Source organism: Procambarus clarkii, chromosome 32, assembly GCF_040958095.1.
Source record: "Procambarus clarkii isolate CNS0578487 chromosome 32, FALCON_Pclarkii_2.0, whole genome shotgun sequence".
NCBI lineage: Eukaryota > Metazoa > Arthropoda > Malacostraca > Decapoda > Cambaridae > Procambarus > Procambarus clarkii.
This window is the reverse complement of record NC_091181.1, coordinates 38,581,690-38,599,773: the sequence shown is the minus strand read 5'-3', so window position 1 is coordinate 38,599,773 and position 18,084 is coordinate 38,581,690. Positions and strand designations below refer to the sequence as shown.

The following is an 18,084-nucleotide window of genomic DNA, read 5'->3' as shown; positions in this document are numbered from 1 at the left end:
TGCTTTTTCTAGAGGCAACACACTTCTCTGGTTGAGGTCAAGCAGGTATTTGAGGGTCAGTATCCCTACTGGTCCCAGAATTGCTATTCAAAATATACCTTGTATGCGTACCTCATGAATTGCGCACACTCCCTCTGTCTCATGTGGTGGACAACCAAGTCCATGAGTTAGGCTCTCTCTGAAAGATTTTTTCTCTTACTTGGGGAAAGGTTCTTTACTTGCTCCATGACTCTCCCTCAAAGGTCTTCCATTGTCATGGTGAGATCAACCCCAAGTTTAGCAGTAATGTATCCCAATACAAAAAAAAGGGGGATTATCAAAGTTACAATGAGAGATAAGGAACATCATGCCTCTGAGTAAAAGTTATAACACAAGTCTTGGCTGTAGAGAACTTTAAACCATGCCTGGTGGCTCAGGATGACAAGTTACAAATTGCCTCCACCTAAGAGTCATGCAGGTGAAGAAAAAATGGGAATGTATGGGTCTCCATACATATCAATCACATGGGTGGCAAAGTCACAGCCAGCTTTGGTCCTGCTTTACCCCAGCAGCCAGTTTAGATTGCAAAACCCTCCCACCCAAAATAACATGCTTGGCATGACAAACTCAAACCCCCCACCACCACTACAAGATCTGTCATGAGGAACGAAGCTTTGTAACTGCCCTTTGGATCATTAAAGCCCCCTCATTGCATATTTATAAAGATAACATTGTGAAATATATTGTGTGGAAAAGCTATTTAGAAAAGTTACAGATAAGCTAACTAGATATACTTCATTAAAACCATAGGTAAGGAAGAAAAGTCAATAAAACAATCAAATTGGATGTATTTACTGTAGGAGAAATGAGAATTGTATTATGAGCAATGATGATCACTGCAAAATTATTCCAGATCAAAAACAATAAATATTTAATAATGAATAACCCCTTTAAGGTAAACAAACACCCCCATGTCCAATCACAAAGCAATAGATATTGGGATTTAAAATAACAAAATATTGGAATGATTTATTCAGCACAACTGATGGACTCCTACGAATAAGTGCTTAGCTAAATTTGCACATAAGCAGCTTGACTTGTTACTATTGAGGATTTCTTAAATGTTACTTTGATTTTACCAACAAGCCAGCTGTATACACAAGATATTCAATGGAAACAAAATACAGTTTTCATCAAAATATGAAAGTGAATAAGACTTGTTACTTTCTGAAATATATAGGATTCTTTAATATGCAAAATTACATAACTGTGCATATATACATCCTATATCAAAACCTGTATTATATCCTGTATTTAATCCTACAGCTTTTCAGGTTTTGTGTCAGGGGTCACACTAATTCTTGACCCATACTGTACTTGTTAATGGCTGAAACAGCACCACATTGGATTCTACTCTACCCGATCTTATGAGGAAGATTTTAATTTAATCAGTATGGCCTATATTAGTTACCACAAATACTGTATAAAGAATCAGGTTGAAAACCTAACTTCAGTGTACTCTACATCAGTATTAAATATAGCACTGCATTGTGTATCGTTATAATTTGTCTATAACCTCTCTCATACCAGCTCTTGCTGTCAAGAATCCTATAATTTATTTCTAAGCAAAAGCATCCTAAATATGAATGATGGTTGCTTGTACAGTATTTACAAGTCTGGAGAAAATAATGTTTTTGTCTTGGGAATGCAGAAAGTATTTGTGCTGATATATTAAACTAATATAAATAAATAGATGTGTAATATATGAAGAGTGCATTACATCCAAAACACACTCTTAAATTATAAATGTGAATTCAAATTTTACTTGCAAACTTAACAAAGTTAGCCAAAATAGTCACATTGTAAGTAAACACAATGGGCATAATCCCTTTACTAATGCCTGTGCATACCCCATTCCTATTTTTGCAAACTTTCACTCAGAAAAATGAGATGGTCAATTATTAACAAGAAATATATAAAAGGGAAGTATTAAATAGCGCCTTTCACCCAGAATTGTAATCACATGAAATTTCAAAATCGAGAATAGAGACCAAACCTTCCACGATCAGCCTCCACTTAGTTTTATAGCAAACACACAAGACACACACACACACACACAGTGTTTATATTTAAATAATGTAATTATAAACACTTTAACCAAGGGCCACATTAAATACAAAATTATCTCCAAACCCTTTGTGTACCCTCTTCAATGACAAAACTAGATTTATATTTACTCATTTCTATTACCAGCTCAAGATTAGAATCACTGTGAAAATCAAGTCATTTTCTCTGTACATCCTGTTAAGCATGAATGGCATCATTTATAGCTTAAATTATAACCAGAAGAATATATATATAGTACTACTGTACTTGCAAATAATTAATATAGTCATTTACAAATATAGTTAAAGAGCCAAAACCAAGTATAAAAATTCATTTTTATATGTGGATTTCCTTCTGTAAACTGATATTTAGTATAAAACTAAACATACCAAAGCAAATACATGCAGGTATAAAATCCACAAAATGTCAAGTCAATGAATAGTCCTGCAGCAAGCAGTGAACACTACATGGAAACCCATATAACTGGATATATATAATAGTGGCACTCGGAGAGCAAACAAAAATATCTTTAGTTGATACAACAGGATCCCCAAATTTGTCACAGCTCCTGTATGCACTCGTATTTTAGTCATGGACAACATTTGTCAAGATCTTGAAAAAAATTGTCCTAAATCAGCCCAAATAGGATGACTTTCGACCAAATGAAAAACACGGCTTCAATTAAGCTTCTGCCAATCGGTAACAAACTCATATAAACTGTACGGGGTTAGTGAAGTCTAGGCCAACTAATTTCTCAATCCAGAAATTAAGCAGTGCTAACGTCATACAAATTACAGCAATAATGGTCACTTTCGTAACCTAATAGTAAGTTATTTTCACAGTAATGTTTGATATTTTTAATGATTTTTTAATGAAAATATTTGCAAGTTCATATAAACAAATTCTCGCTATGAATTAAATTATTGCACCTGCACAAGCAAGTTCTACTAGAGCTATTTTATGCATACAAACTAATAAAAACATGGATCATATTTCGGTTATTATTACAAAATGTACTTATAAATTAGAATTTAAGTTTTACTTTGATCCAATTATATTAAAACTGTAAAATGGCAAACAATTTAGTCTAAACAAAGCAACACTTCTAATTAGTACTTGGATTATATTTATGAGAACCAAATTATTTAACTTTTGAAAGTTTATAATGACAATTATTCTTGCATGTGTTAATAAAGGCTACAGCTGGCATATCATACTTAGCCTGTAAAGTGTTCATTACATACTACACACAAATTAAGACAAGAACAATTCTTACATATTTTGGTGCCTGAACGAGTACAAGAGTCTCTCGTGCTTTTATAATCAAACCTATCTTGAATTAATGAGCATTCATGCCATGTACTCTGCAGAATTAAAGAGTAAAGTAATTACTATACCTAAGCCAAAGGATTTGTATTTCAATATGTAATGATCAAAAGTGAATTTGATTTATAAATATACTGTACCGTGTCTAAGTGTGGAAAACTTAAGTTATTTAGTTCAAACAAAAATGTTTACTCTGTTTTATTGGTCCAAATTACAATTTAGACCATGTTCAGCTCAAACCACCAGGCTATAAACCAAAAGGAAGTAAGTAAGTATGCAATTATTAAAAGAAGGCACCAAACCGGGAAGAAACCAAAAAGAAAAAAAACCACTAAACATGGAACCTTCTTTTTTAAGTGTATAGTAGAAAAGTATGCACACTTTACACAACCTGTCCACACATTTAACGCATCCAGAATTTGGACACTATTGACTACAGCATAAAACATTCTGGTGCTTTATCAAAATTCAAACCATCATATTGTAAATTCCCTCAAGACTACCAGGCAATGGCTTCAATAGGTTCGAGGAAACCATCAGAACTGACCGCTATACTATAATATGGGTTCCCAAATATCCCAACATGCATTTCATGAGATTCTTTAATAAAATGGAATGCTTTAGGCATTACCTATTTGCTAAAATTTACCAATGCCAACTTTGTCTAATATATATATATATTTATTTTTTGATACTGTAATGACTTTTTCTATGTTTAATATAAACAAGTTTTTACCTCTCACTTCTGAGACAGTTCTGGTTAATGTATAGCTAATTTAAAGGTACCTCATTTTGTACCTAAAGATACCTGTACCTCATTTTGGCTTTCTTGAATGTGATACATCCTGATATTTTAGTCATTTGAAATACAATTAATCACTCAAGTAACTGTTTTATAGTAGAAAATGATGATGATAGATAATGAATGTACAGCATAATAATATTCCTTTGGCTTAAATCTGCACAGACATCTTGTGTGTGAAAAACTCAGTCTACAAAAAAAAAAAAAAATACAAATTACTGGATACCAGCACATAACCAAGTTTAAACAAACGTTATGATAATTATCAAACCCTTTGCATAAAATACTGCAGTTATGGATCACATGAACACTGCTTTCCACATCCTAGGATTAAGTAAGTACAATAATTTATGGCTGTGATGTAGAGCACAGTGTAATCCGAGGCAGAACAATTACAAAATATAAAGAAATGACAATCTAACTCCAAATATATTTACAATTTTAGTCACATATCATCACTGACCTTCAATGTTCTCTCTTTCACCGTGGAAAATGAACAATGACACACTGCCCAAACACTTCCTTCACTTTTGCTTTACTAAGATCTTTACTCCCAACAGACTATTATTCACAGATTAGGCATTGTAGCACACAATTAGTTTCATACTAATTGAAGATGTGCTACTTCTGTTATTACTAAATCTATAAGAATATATAAAGCCAAAAGGAGCCTAGTAAAGGAAGAAAAACTATACTGATACTGAAGGCAATAAAAAATATTAATAAAAAATGTCGATTGAAAATCATAACGATAGTAAAAATCAAACTCGTCAAACACTGTAGCAATAATGATATGTACAATACTGTATTTTAAAAACATTGCTTGGTATAGCAATAAAAGCCCCCCAAAAATCATAAAAAGCTTTGTTTTATCACAGGTTGACAAACGTTTAAATGTAGCTGTCTAGCTTATTCATTTAGTACCGAGTCTAGAACACCAAGATAAACCTTCATTAACTTGTCCAGTGCACCACACTGGCACTCGTGTGTTGATACTGTTTTAACCTACTTTTACTTTTGGCCCAAGTACATTTTTTTTTACCGGTTTATATGGAGATTTTGGTAATCTGTCAATATGATTTGTCCTTAAACAATACCAATATATAACAAGACATTTAATCAATCTTGACAGTAGAGTAAATTTTACGGACAAACTTGCTGGTGCCAACATAGCCAATAGTGCCACACATGATGCCCAGAGTCGCACTGAAGAGAGCCATATAACCAAAGTAGAAGCTTGTCTGGAAAAACCCATACATCCTGAAATATAAAATAAAATATTGCAGAGGCCAAATAATAAAAAAAACTTTGTCTATTTTTAAGTACAAAGTAACCTTGAAAATTTATGCGACCTGAATATAACTGAAACCTAAACCTAAAAGTTAAAAGATTTTGCTGCTGGAACAATATTATAAAGTTCAGAACAAGGACAGGAATTGTCAACTGTATTCCAGAACTTTGAATAAACTTTGCATCGCTAACCTTCGACCCTTGCATTGCTCCAATCACCTTATGTGATTTTTACCAATTAGATTTTTAACTTTTTTAACATGCACACTTCAATATAGTACAGTGTCCCCATCTGAACGAACTACATGGAGCAAGGCCAATTCATTCTATGAGGATTTTGTTTGAATTGCCAGCCAAAGCAATTGACAACATGCCGGGGTGCTAGCACCCTGTGACTTCCAAAACCCCTGTGCCCAAATATCACCCCAGGACATATTCGTGAACACTGCCAGGAGAGCGGTATACTTCCTAACATCAAGAGGATATCTTGAGACCATTTCGGGGCTTAGCTTCCCCATGGCCCGGTCCTCGACCAGGCCTCCTTTTTGTTACACATCCCTAGGAAGCAGCTCGTAGCAGCTGTCTAACTCCTAGGTACCTATTTACTGCTAGGTGAACATTAGCATCAGGGTGGAAGAAACTGCCCATTTGTTCCTGCCTCCACCGGGGATTGAACCCAGAACCTTAGGATTATGAATCCCGAGCACTGACCACTCAGCCGTCAGGTCCACATGAACACAAAGTTAGATCACAAGCTGGCAAGACACTACAGACGAGCCTTGGAGAAGGGGGCTAAGGTAATTGGATCAACCCACAAGGCATCCACCGAGGCAAAACCAGTGACATGAAGGTAGCAGCAGAGAGCTGCCGCCAGCCACAGCACATGATGCATCCCCAGTCGAAGCAAACAAGCATTCAATAACCAAAGGACCAGCTCCAAAGAGACAGCGATCGAAGCAAACCCCCAGCTGAGACAGTGAACCATGAAAGAAGTCTGAATGGAGCTGGAACATGGAGCCCAGAGGAATCTGAACACCTTTGCACTACACAACCACAAACTCCTGAACCATACTGTGAACCTAATGAAGGAGAGGACACCCACAACCCTGCACAGCTTTGGTGAGCATGTTCCTAAACCCCAGCCTAGAGCCAAGGCAGCCATGAAGACTGAGTGAGGGAAGAGGAAGGCGGCAAGAAACTGAACCCCGACAAGCCTGAAGAGGAAGCCAGTGATGCAGCAGCTGGAGCAGGGCCAAATGGGGTCCACATCTAATGATTGCTGCAGCAGCAAAAGGGGCTCCCCAGGAATAAATAATATACACATGGAAAATACTGGAGGGTCAGGTCCTAAATCTACACAGTAAAATAACAACATACTGGAGTAAACGATTTGGAAGAGAAAAATGTAGAAAATGTAGAATAGAACCAGTGAAGAGGAGGTGCCATAGGCACAATCAGAGAACACTGTATAAACATCAGAGGTCCGCAGTTGTTCAACGTCCTCCCAGCGACTATAAGAAATATTGCCGGAACAACCGTGGACATCAAGAGAAAACTATATTGTTTTCTAAAAAAAAAAAGTGCTGGACCAACCGGGCTGTGGTGGGTATGTGGGTCTGCAGGCCGCTCCAAGCAACAGCCTGAAAGACCAAGTTCTCACAAGTCAAACCTGGCCTTGGGCAGGCTTGGGGAGTAGAAGAACTCCCAGAACCCCATCAAGCAGGTATCAAGCAGGAGAAATCAGAACAATGGCCAAAACTAAATCTTGCCCAGAGGATACACTATGAAGGCAAAGTTCAGGCTCCAGCACAACTACTTAAGCAACTGCAGAATAACCTGGGACCAACTTGGCATCAACATTTGGTAGTGCTACAGCCGGGTGAAGGCTGTCGGAGGCAGGGGAAAGCAATTACAGTACTGTACTTAATTTACTACAATCTGCATAAGTAATGGAAGATATTTTGTCCCAAATGAATGGTGCAGCTACCAACATCCAAAGTTTGCCAATGCTACATTACGTAACATGACTTATGCCTTTATATTCTTCCACCACCAAGCCTTTTCCCCACTAACAATAATATCATACTTTTACCTAAAACATTATGCCATTTCAATAATTGCTCTTCCTGCAAAACTACTTGTAATGCGAGGAGAAACCTGAATTTATTGTTTACAACAAATATAACAGATACTTACTTAGTTTTGAAGAAAAAGTAGTATGTGGCATAAACATAGACATAAACAGAGGTGGAAGCTGCAGCTAGGAAACTAGTCCACTGCCATCTGTAGTCCTCAGCATTTAGTAAGAAATATGCACACACAATGGTCACACACATCACAACCACTAACAGGATCAGGAACACCAGCAACATGAAGCCATACACGTAGTAGATCTTGTATGCCCAAAAAGAGGTAAAGATGAAATACCTGAGGAAAGTATAAGTAATATATTAAAAATAAAACAATTGAACAGGAAAAAATGGCAATATAAATTATAAATTGATTTTGGTCGTTTGCATCAACTACCACACCATCTCTAATATATTCATTTCCTCTTCAGAAATGTACTTCCTAGGGGTGACCACTACACAAAAGCATATAAACACTCCTATCTTGACATTCTTCTAGCCTGTTCCCTACCCACTATGCCATCACAAGGTCTAAGTCATGTATACCTGGAGCACGTTAATCTGGTTCTGGCTTCCAGTAAGATCAAGTGGGTCTCAGAGGCCCGGTGCGATTTCCTAATGCTTGGCTGCTCTTGTGATAGCTCAGGGTAATACTGAAGGGGACAAAGAGGACCCACCCAAAACAACTTCAACAAATAATGCATTATTATACCTACATTTCAATAAAAATGGAGCCAAAAGGAAGAATCCCACCAAGAGGGATGATGACAAGAGGCTCCATGAACCACTTCTTTTCAGGAATAGGTCGTGGAACAGCATTGATGCGACATGGGTAGTTGGGCTGTCCCGCCAGGTTTCGTCCTAATACTGTTCCAACCAATGTAAGGGGCAAAATCACAAACGTGCAGATACAGATCACAGCTAGCTGAGGACAAAAGAAAAAACATTTACATTACTACTAAAAAATGTATTACAGAAAAATAATTAGGAGCTGCCTCGTATGGGTCAATAGGCCCTCTGCAGTTACCTTTGTTCTTATGTTCTTATGTTCTTATGTTCAGACTGGTCATCAATAAAATAATGACATGCATAGCACATTTCAAAATAATGTACCAAACATCATCAAATCAGTTCAGCAGCAGCTAAACACCGCCACCTACCGACAAACATGGATGGGAGACCGAAAGCCACTAGGGCACTAGTTTGCAAGAGCTGCTATTTCTAATGAATAGCCTCTAGTTACATTAATATGACAAGCATAAAGAGGAGAAATACTTATTAAAACTCTTACCATGATAGTGAAGGCAATAGCTCTGGAAGCATGGTAATAAATTGCTATGAAATTGATGAAGAATGCTGTGCCGCAAACCAGCGTAGGTAGAAGTAATGCAGATAACATCATTTGTCGAATCCAAACCTTTCCTGGAAATATGTAATTTTGATGCTGGCAGCCAAGCAAAGAATAAATATAAGTGACAATATCTGCATAACAAAGACAGTAAGGTGGGAAAATTTTCAAATTTAAGTCTTAGACTTTACCTGGCACATATTGTGCTGTGCCTTATTTGTTTTTGGCTTGAAATAAATGACAAGACTATCAGAGAACAAAAATACAATACTTGCCTCCCATTCTTGCATACAAAGAACCTCCAAAGTAACCATTGACAGGTGAAGTGGCAGCATAAATGAAGATCGCGATGCTCACCATTGATCCACGCCTGATGAATATCAAGTAATTTTTAAGTTAGTTATGTAAACCTACTCCCTTATTTTTATCTTATTCCTTCAAGAAACTTGACTTAATAGCTCAATTCACTGTTTGTACTGTAACTGCTATATTTGACAAGTAATTTTAAGCCAACCCTAATCAAATAAATACTACTCATGTTCAGTTGGGCACCAGAATATTTGAAAGTCTGACTCATGCAGGAGCGGATTAGGCCAACGGGCAATATCCCAGTGGCCGATGCTGCCTGAAGCCTACAGACCAACTGAGTCAGTAGGTTGATAACCTAACTGATCCCTCTAATGTCGGCACTATTCCATACTGAGCAACCGATTACACTCACCATTTCACATACAAACACACAAAAAATGTAATGTTGAGAGTTATCAACTGCATAATGAAATTAATTATGTCCTAGCCTAGAGGTGAACAATTATGGCCTTTAATCTTTAGGCTGTGATCATCGTCAATTGTACAAGGTAAAGTGGCTATCACCATATCTTGAGGTTAATCTCGAGATGATTTCAGGACTTAGCGTCGCCCACGGCCCGGTCCTCAACCAGGCTTCCTTTTTGTTACACACCCCCAGGAAGCAGCCCGTAGCAGCTGTAACTCCCAGTTACCTATTTACTGCTAGGTAACAGGGTTATCAGGGTGAAAGAAACTGCCCATTTGCCTCCGCCTCCACCGGGGATCGAACCCGGAATCTCAGGACTACAAATCTGAAGTACTGTCCACTCAGCTGTCAGACCCATAACTAAATATGAAGATTTATTCTTCAATCTTCATATGAAGCTTTATTGTCCGAGTTTTACATATATGATGCAAATGACGATATAAGAATCTATGTAGATGTAATGGAGTTTACCTTGACCCATGAACAAAAATCCTCCTTCCATTTCATGGTACAAATGTGGTTATCATTATGAATGTTATTAAGGGAATGTAGTCATCATCAATATTGAATGTTGTGTAATAGTTGCAATTCTTCAAGTTACTGCAATCAACCAGTACACTTACTCTGTGTACAATTCTCCAACAATTGCTAAGAGAATGACGAGGAAGGTGACAGTGAGCATCTGGTAGCCAGACCCAATCAGTGCAGAAAACAGCATTGGTTGGGATGGAGGTCGAAACACATCGCCATGAACTTGCTTCCATCCGTATTCATCTCCCAGATCACGTTCCTGTAAAGTACATCTACTATACCTATGCAATATAAACAAAAAATTGCCATAATCTTATTAAAGGCAGTCAGTGACATTTCTCAACAACTGAATATTTATTCAGACTTATCAGCATAACATCATTCTGTGTACAGTACTTTAATACAATACATAAAACTAATATTTACTGAAATAATTCAAAATACCCAACTAAGCCAAGAGGTAATTCAGCGTTCCATTTTATATATAAAAAGATTCCTTGCTAATAATGTCCAATTATATGTAATTTAAATATCTATTTTAAGCTTGCAAAAACAGTGGTACTGACCATGTCATCCATTTCTTCATCTTTAGAATAACGTGCATAATCCTTGCGCAGGGTTCTCATTAAAATCATGGACACTAAACCCACAAGGAAAATCACCATCATGAATGAGTTGAAGATACTAAACCAATGGATCTGAAACATAAACCAAAGGATCATTAATATACCTCATAAATTGTGTCACGAGACATACATACACTATCATTACCCCATGTCTCACTTTAATGGGGAGGCCTCAGCCAGGAAAAAAGATGAAAACATAATACTTCTCCCTGACCTGTCGGACCTCAATCTTTCATTTGTTTGTCAATCTTTCAATCTTCAAACCTCAAAAAGAGTGAGGCGAGGAGCAGGTAGGAGAAGGAGGTAACAGTAAGGTGAAAGGTAAGAATAGGATGAAAGGTTCAAATGGGATGAAGAAAGAATTGGACGAGGAAAGAACAGATTTGGATGAGATAAGTACATTATAAGAGGGTAAGAAAAAGAAAACGGGACACTAAAACGAGGTAGGCTCAAGTCAGATCACGTTTGTTAAAATGGTTAAGAGCATTAAATATGTACTTTACTGTGAAAGGGAAGTCAACAGCAACAAAACCAGGACCAAGTTTAGCAGGAGACTTGCCCAAGTTTAGCAGGAGACTTGCCCAAGTCTTATAGGAAAGTTATACAAGTTTTAAAGTAGCTTGTATTACAAAGTAGGTTTCACGAGGACTTACCCGGTGCTGAAAGAAGTTTGGGTCTAAATATTTGTCAAACCTATCCTCAAATTTGATACTGGACTTTTTCCAGTTGGCCTCATATGTAAATTTGATTTTTGCTCCCAGCTCAAGTTTCTGCCTTGCTTCAGAGGTAAGGTTAACATCCACAATTTGATTTCCATTGTAACCAAGGTCAAATTTCTTGTGAGTCCAAATGTAGAATATGTCATTGGCCTCGTCAATTTCCCCAACGATACCTGAAATTAAGACAGCACTGGTAATATAATGTCAAATTAGGCCAAAGAGCTTAGTAGCAAAAGTTTAAAAGTAAATTAGGTGAAGTTGAATACAAAAAACATGCAAGAGAACCAAAACATACTATATACTACAGAGGTCATGCGAACAAGTCTGAATGGTCCCCAGGACTATATGCAACTGAACTATAGTTGCATATAGTCCCCAGGACTATATGCAACTACAGACGTCAAGTATGAAACAACAGAAACCCCAAATTTAAATGAAATGCTCAGACCAGCTATCTGGTGAACCTTATTCCCATTAACCACCGCACTGCGCACCTGGTTTTGGCAAAAACTTCATAGTGCAATTGTTAAAGACAGATTTTTGTTGTTTTTATAAATGTTCAGATATAGTTAATGTCAAAATGTTTCTAAACTCAACCATTTTCATTTCGAAACACAAAGAGTGATGAAAACATTAAAAAACATTAAAATATAGAAAAAAAAAAAGGTCTCCAAGTACATTAGGGCGCTCTGCACAGTACAGTGGTTAAGCTCTAGTTTAATTATAGTACAACCTTGATGGAACATATCCTGCGGGGCAAGCTGTACCTGACCCTCACCATCAACAATTTTGGTGCATCAAAACTTTATTTTTGTTTTACCTATTTATTGCCAACAATAAAAGCTCAAGATCATTTTATATATAATATACGGAAGAAGACAAACGAACAAGAAAAGCTTTTTTTTTTAGTATTCTGATGATGCTAAAACATGTCAACCCCTCAGAATTAAACAATTACTGTATACACACAATGTGAATAAATGCAACATTATTAATGAGGAATAGGCGATAATGGGCCTTGATGAAGAAAGAAAGAAAGAAAGAGACAGAGAGAGTGAGAGATGAAATAATTTATAGGGTAATTTATATTACTGTACGATATGTTAGTTGTCACCAAAGGAACACTGCAACATGGAAAAAACCATGCTATATAACAATATTATACAAAGGTCAACAAAGCTACACAAAATTAAAGCACATACCCCAAATAGGAAGATCATCAATGTACATCTGGTACCAGTAGTGGTTCTTCACTGCATATACAAATGTTTTTAACCGAACCTCATTCAACTCTACTTCACAGTACGGAGTCTTTGAAACATCGGCTGAAATGTAGAATATGAAATGTTTTATAACCTAAATCAACTTTTAAAATAGAACTTGATATCTGAATACCTAATAATAATTCTAAATACAACTGTACTGACACAACTCTGAAAGCTATGACTGCTACTCCTCATCTTGAGGTTATCTTGAGATGATTTCGGGGCTTTTAGTGTCCCGGCGGCCCGGTCCTCTACCAGGCCTCCACCCCCAGGAAGCAGCCCGTGACAGCTGACTAACTCCCAGGTACCTATTTTACTGCTAGGTAACAGAGGCATAGGGTGAAAGAAACTCTGCCCATTGTTTCTCGCCGGCGCCTGGGATCGAACCCAGGACCACAGGATCACAAGTCCCGCGTGCTGTCCGCTCGGCCGACCGGCTCCCTCATAAAATAAGCAACATATTTTCTTTAATTTATTAAAATACATTTGTCTGACAATTATTCTAACCATTATGCTTTTTGTAATTTTCATCGTTTTACATATTAGTAAAGGTTTAATTGACCTCAGTTATTGCCCAAGGAAAGATTATCTTGAGTAAAATATTAATCATCTGGATGAGTCCTTTCATAATGGCAAAATTCATACAACAGCTGTTAATGACTGCATTTCCACCTTTAATATACAGTACTCTGAATCAAAATTTCCTCTGAATTTTCATTATTTTTATCCTCGTGCTTTCCAATTAACACTACTGTCCGAGCTTGCTCTTCCAGACTAAATGACACCATTCATGTCTTCAGATACACAGCTTAATTTCACTTTCAAGACGTTAACCACTCAATGCAATAGAGCGATATTCTTGCTAGATTGAAATTTGCTCTATTTTACACTTTTGTTACAAGCTTTGCTTTGTTTTATCATCATCACGACTATTTAAATCCTTAAAATATTTGCCATCACTTTATACAATTCAGTAATATTATCTCTCATACTTTGCCTCTTAAAACAGGTCTCTCAAACAATTTTCTTGAAGAAGATATAGTAAGTGATTGGGTTTAGGGCAAACTTTACAATACCATGCACAAGTTTAACTGTCTAATGACAAGATCTTTACTGTTCTCTCTTAATAAAGTGCAGTACAGTCTTCAAATTACATAAAATTACTGAAAGTAAACACATCACAATAATATGCAACATAAAAACTGCTATAGGCAAAAATATGCACCGTAAAAAATATAGGTTAATACTGTACACAGTACACTTTAGGTTTATACAGTACACTCACTTTTGAAGTCTATGTCAAGTCCAGAAAATTCAAGCTCAACCCCTTGCAGAGCTTCACCTAGGGTTTCATGATAATGGGATATCTTCTCTTTGGGACCAACACAGAATGGCAGAGAGAAATAGGAGTAGGTTTCTTGTCGGTTGTGGTAGGGACCTACTGTGTTCATCCATAGTACTACCTCTTCCAAGTCCTTATACTGAAAAACAAACAACGAATGTCTTACAGAACAGCATTACAAGAACTTGGAGTCATTTATTACAAAATAAAAAACAGATTTCAATTACAGTACTGTACTTTATTACTCTCCTAAATGTAGGCCAATAAAAAAATTCCAGCTTTATATGTAATGAAATATCTTTTTGGTGGGCTGCTTTGGTAGCTTCCCAAAACTGCATGCTTGGATAGCTCCGAGCATAAAGCACCCCCTAAGAGGGATCAGTACAGGTATTAAAATCTGATCTCCCTAATAAAGGCAGGGGACCCTGGGGATACAAGACCTGCGTTCTGGTGTTTTTTCTAAAAGTAAAAACCACCAGAACGGTAGATCATCCCAAAACAAACAACTGCATGGAAAATATTAGTAACTGATAAACTATGGACACTTGTTGTCCAGATCCAACTATTGGTTAGTAACACTTGCCTGCCACTAAATGGTAGCTCGGCAATTTGGGAATCAAGTCGGCTTCCCCAATTTAGACATGTGCCGGCCAAAAGCGACCAGATACCACAAGGAGGAGGAATGGGCAGGACCCAATATTGATCTAACAAATGCAGTGTAGATTACTTTGAAAAAATCCAGACTTAGGTTTCTAAATGACATTCTAATCTTCACCAGCATCACATATGCAGCCAATGTCACCCTGCCTATGTGTACCTCAGGTGTTTATGTTGGAATTATATCCACTCCCAAATCTCTCCGATCCCTGTAGTTGCCTTCAATTTATGTAGACACCTGCTGGTCTTTCTCCTCTGTCTTCATTACAGTCATTCATTCATTAGCAGTCCCCCAGTGGTGTTTCGCGAGTGCTTTGGCCTGGGTTCGTATCCTGGTCGGGGAGGATTTACTGGGCGCCAATCCTTAACTGTAGCCTCTCTTTACCCAACAGTAAAATAGTTACCTGGTTGTTAAACGATTTGGCGGGTCATATTCCGGGGAATATTAGTATTAAGGATCTGCCCGAAATGCTATGCGTTCTGGTGGTTGTACAAGAATACGAGAACCCTTTTTATATATGTATAAATAACAATAAAAATTGCCTTACACTTACTGGGGCTCCAGCAACCATCCGTTTGCCCACTCTTGGAGATTGTTAAGGTCTTCCTGTAACAATCTACAGTCCTCTTTCTAATATTCCTCATTTTGATTTTTGAAGTGGATATGTCTATTTATTTACCAATTTATTTTTGCCATTCGGAGGCAATGTAAACCTGCAGAGGCTACAAGTGCGTACTAGATACGTTCCTTAAGGCTGGAGGAAGTTGGTAAACCGGGTTATCTCTCTACACTATAGTAATCTGCCTCTCTCCAAAAATGGGGCCTCAAATATTAATAACAGCAAATTCTCTTACATGTCAACTATCTAGGATTAACTAGTGATGTTCCCAAGCCAGGATAACTTGAGGTATGACCTGTAGTTTGGGAGTATATAAGAGAGATCACCGGTATGGAGGTGGCAGGTCCTTAGCCTCGCCTCACCAGCGGTCACCTCACTATTATGTCTGCTCCTCCACTACTGCCTTACCGTGTGTGTGTGCTCGTCCCCTACCACCACGAACAGTAAGTTGCAGGTGAATATTAAAGTCCTCCACGATATCATTTTGTCCTGTATGGCTGAAATATCGGCGTTAGTTCAGGAATGTTTACACTCAGTCATCTCGCCTCACGCCACGTCAGCTCGACAGATGGCAGCAGCTGACACATGCACACAACCCTTGCTTTAAATAACCTCAATGCCGATATTTAATACTCCTATCCATATTATCATCATATAAAGACATTTACTAAATAGGTATAGCAAAAATAATGATAAGCGTATAAAAGTACACTGATTCTATTAAATTAATATCATCGGAGTTTTTTAATAAACAACGGATATGGAGAAATAGACAAGGGCATGTATGAGGTCCACCTCAGAAGAGGGGCGGCCTGCGGCACTCTTCTTCATTGTTACTGCTTTTCCCTCATTGATAAAACTAACATTTACCTATTTTTCTTTAGGAAAATTGAGGTGAAATTTGTCAACTTAAATTTATGTTTTGTCTTGCGAGAATCTCGCGAAACAAAATTTAATGCAGCTAGTGAAATAATTGAATAAGTTTAATATTTCCTGAATTTACCTGAATTTACCTGACGGCCACCAACATTCTAGTGGCTACGACGAGGACAGGAAGCCGGTGGCTTGTCAAAAGTCCTCGCATTTGCCCTGATTATTTTCCCAGCTTGATTTTAAAACCGAACAGAGTTTAGACAATTACGGATTCAACGGGTAGGCGGTTCCATGGCTTTTATCTGATTTACCTGAGGGGCCACTAACCCTATAATGGTCTTGACGAAGACAGGAAGCCGGCGGCTTGTTGAAGGTCCCCCTCCCCTCCATTTGCCTTGATTATCTTTTCCAGGTATATTTTGAAATTCAGCACAGTTTTGGCAATTACGGCTTCGGCTGGTAAGTAGTTCCATGGGTTAATAACCCTGTGGGTGAAAAAGCATCTCCTGTTCTCAGTCTTACATTGTGGCTTGTTGAGCTTGAAACTGTTGCTCCTTGTTTGTGTTACATCTGACCTTCTAAAGAAAATATCCGGACCAACATCCTCTAACTTGTTTAGTATTTTAAAAGTTTCAATGAGATCCGCCCTGGCTTGCCTGGTTTGCAGTGTTGTTAGGCCCTGTGGCCCTCAACCATTCCTGATGCGAGAGATGCCTTAGCTCTGGAATGACTTTTGTTGCCCAGTATTGCACCTTCTCCAGAGCAGCTATGTCCTTCTGAAAGTGAGGTCTCCATGCTTGGATACAAGCATGGAGACACCTCATGGGAGCGCATCAAATATTTATACAGTTGAACCATTACTCATGTAGCTCAGAGATCTACATTATTATTAAACAGATCAGAGATCTACATGGGTAATGCTGTGTAGATCTCTTTGCAAGGCTTCTTATACTTAAGACATGCAACTTCACCATTGTAATTATTTCCGTCAATTTATATTGTAGTTATTATGTTGAACTCAAAATTTGCTACAATGTACCTCTAAACAAAGGTCATTTACTCTCACAACCCAGTGTACCTTCTTGTATATAAATAAATAGATTTCAACTGTAAGGGGGTATGGGGCCAGATTCACGAAGCAGTTACGCAAACACTTACGAACCTATACATCTTTTCTCAATCTTTGGCGGGTTTTGTTTCCAATTATTAAACAGTTAATGAGCTCCGGAGCACCAGGAGGCTGTTTGTAACAATAAGAACAGTTGATTGGGGAGTTTTCATGCTTGTAAACTGTTTAATAAATGTAATCAAAGCCGTCAAAGATTGAGGAAAGATGTTCACGTTCGTAAGTACCTGCGTAACTGCTTCGTGAATCTGGCCCATGGTTTGCATCTTGCTATTATAATAAGGGATGTCTTCTCTGATAAGAGTCTAATCGCTTGGACATAGTTAGAGCGACGGTTTCGCTTCACGCAGGTCGGCATTCAATCCACGACCGTCCAAGTGGTTGGGCACCATTTATTCCCTACCCCCACCCCCCCTGTGCCATCCCAAATCCTTATCCTAACCCCCTTCCAAGTGTCTAATGACATTAATGACATCCCTTCATCCTTCCGGATGAAATTAGATACTTTTTAGTGTTACCTTTGAATAATGGGAAGGTTGAAGTTTTTTTTATGTTTTTAAATATATTAAA

At 37.7% G+C, this 18,084-nt stretch overlaps 1 protein-coding gene across 2 annotated transcripts; it reads right to left on the bottom strand.

The window, feature by feature from the left end:
* Positions 1-809: 809 nt before the first annotated feature.
* Positions 810-16,109, bottom strand: TM9SF3 (transmembrane 9 superfamily protein member 3). 2 transcript variants are annotated; one of them, XM_045744557.2, is made up of 11 exons: positions 15,924-16,109; positions 14,182-14,377; positions 12,834-12,956; positions 11,566-11,804; positions 10,853-10,984; positions 10,379-10,545; positions 9,256-9,350; positions 8,924-9,054; positions 8,349-8,557; positions 7,700-7,930; positions 810-5,473 (listed from the first exon to the last, which is right to left on the bottom strand). In XM_045744557.2, the coding sequence occupies exons 1-11, from the start codon at positions 15,996-15,998 to the stop codon at positions 5,329-5,331; spliced, it is 1,743 nt and encodes a 580-aa protein (XP_045600513.1). In that variant the 5' UTR covers positions 15,999-16,109; the 3' UTR covers positions 810-5,328. The 2 variants fall into 2 exon arrangements, with proteins under 2 accessions (XP_045600513.1, XP_069191363.1); XM_069335262.1 differs by lacking the exon at positions 15,924-16,109 and adding an exon at positions 15,751-15,770 and having other exon boundaries at positions 997-5,473.
* Between the last annotated feature and the right edge of the window lie 1,975 nt (positions 16,110-18,084).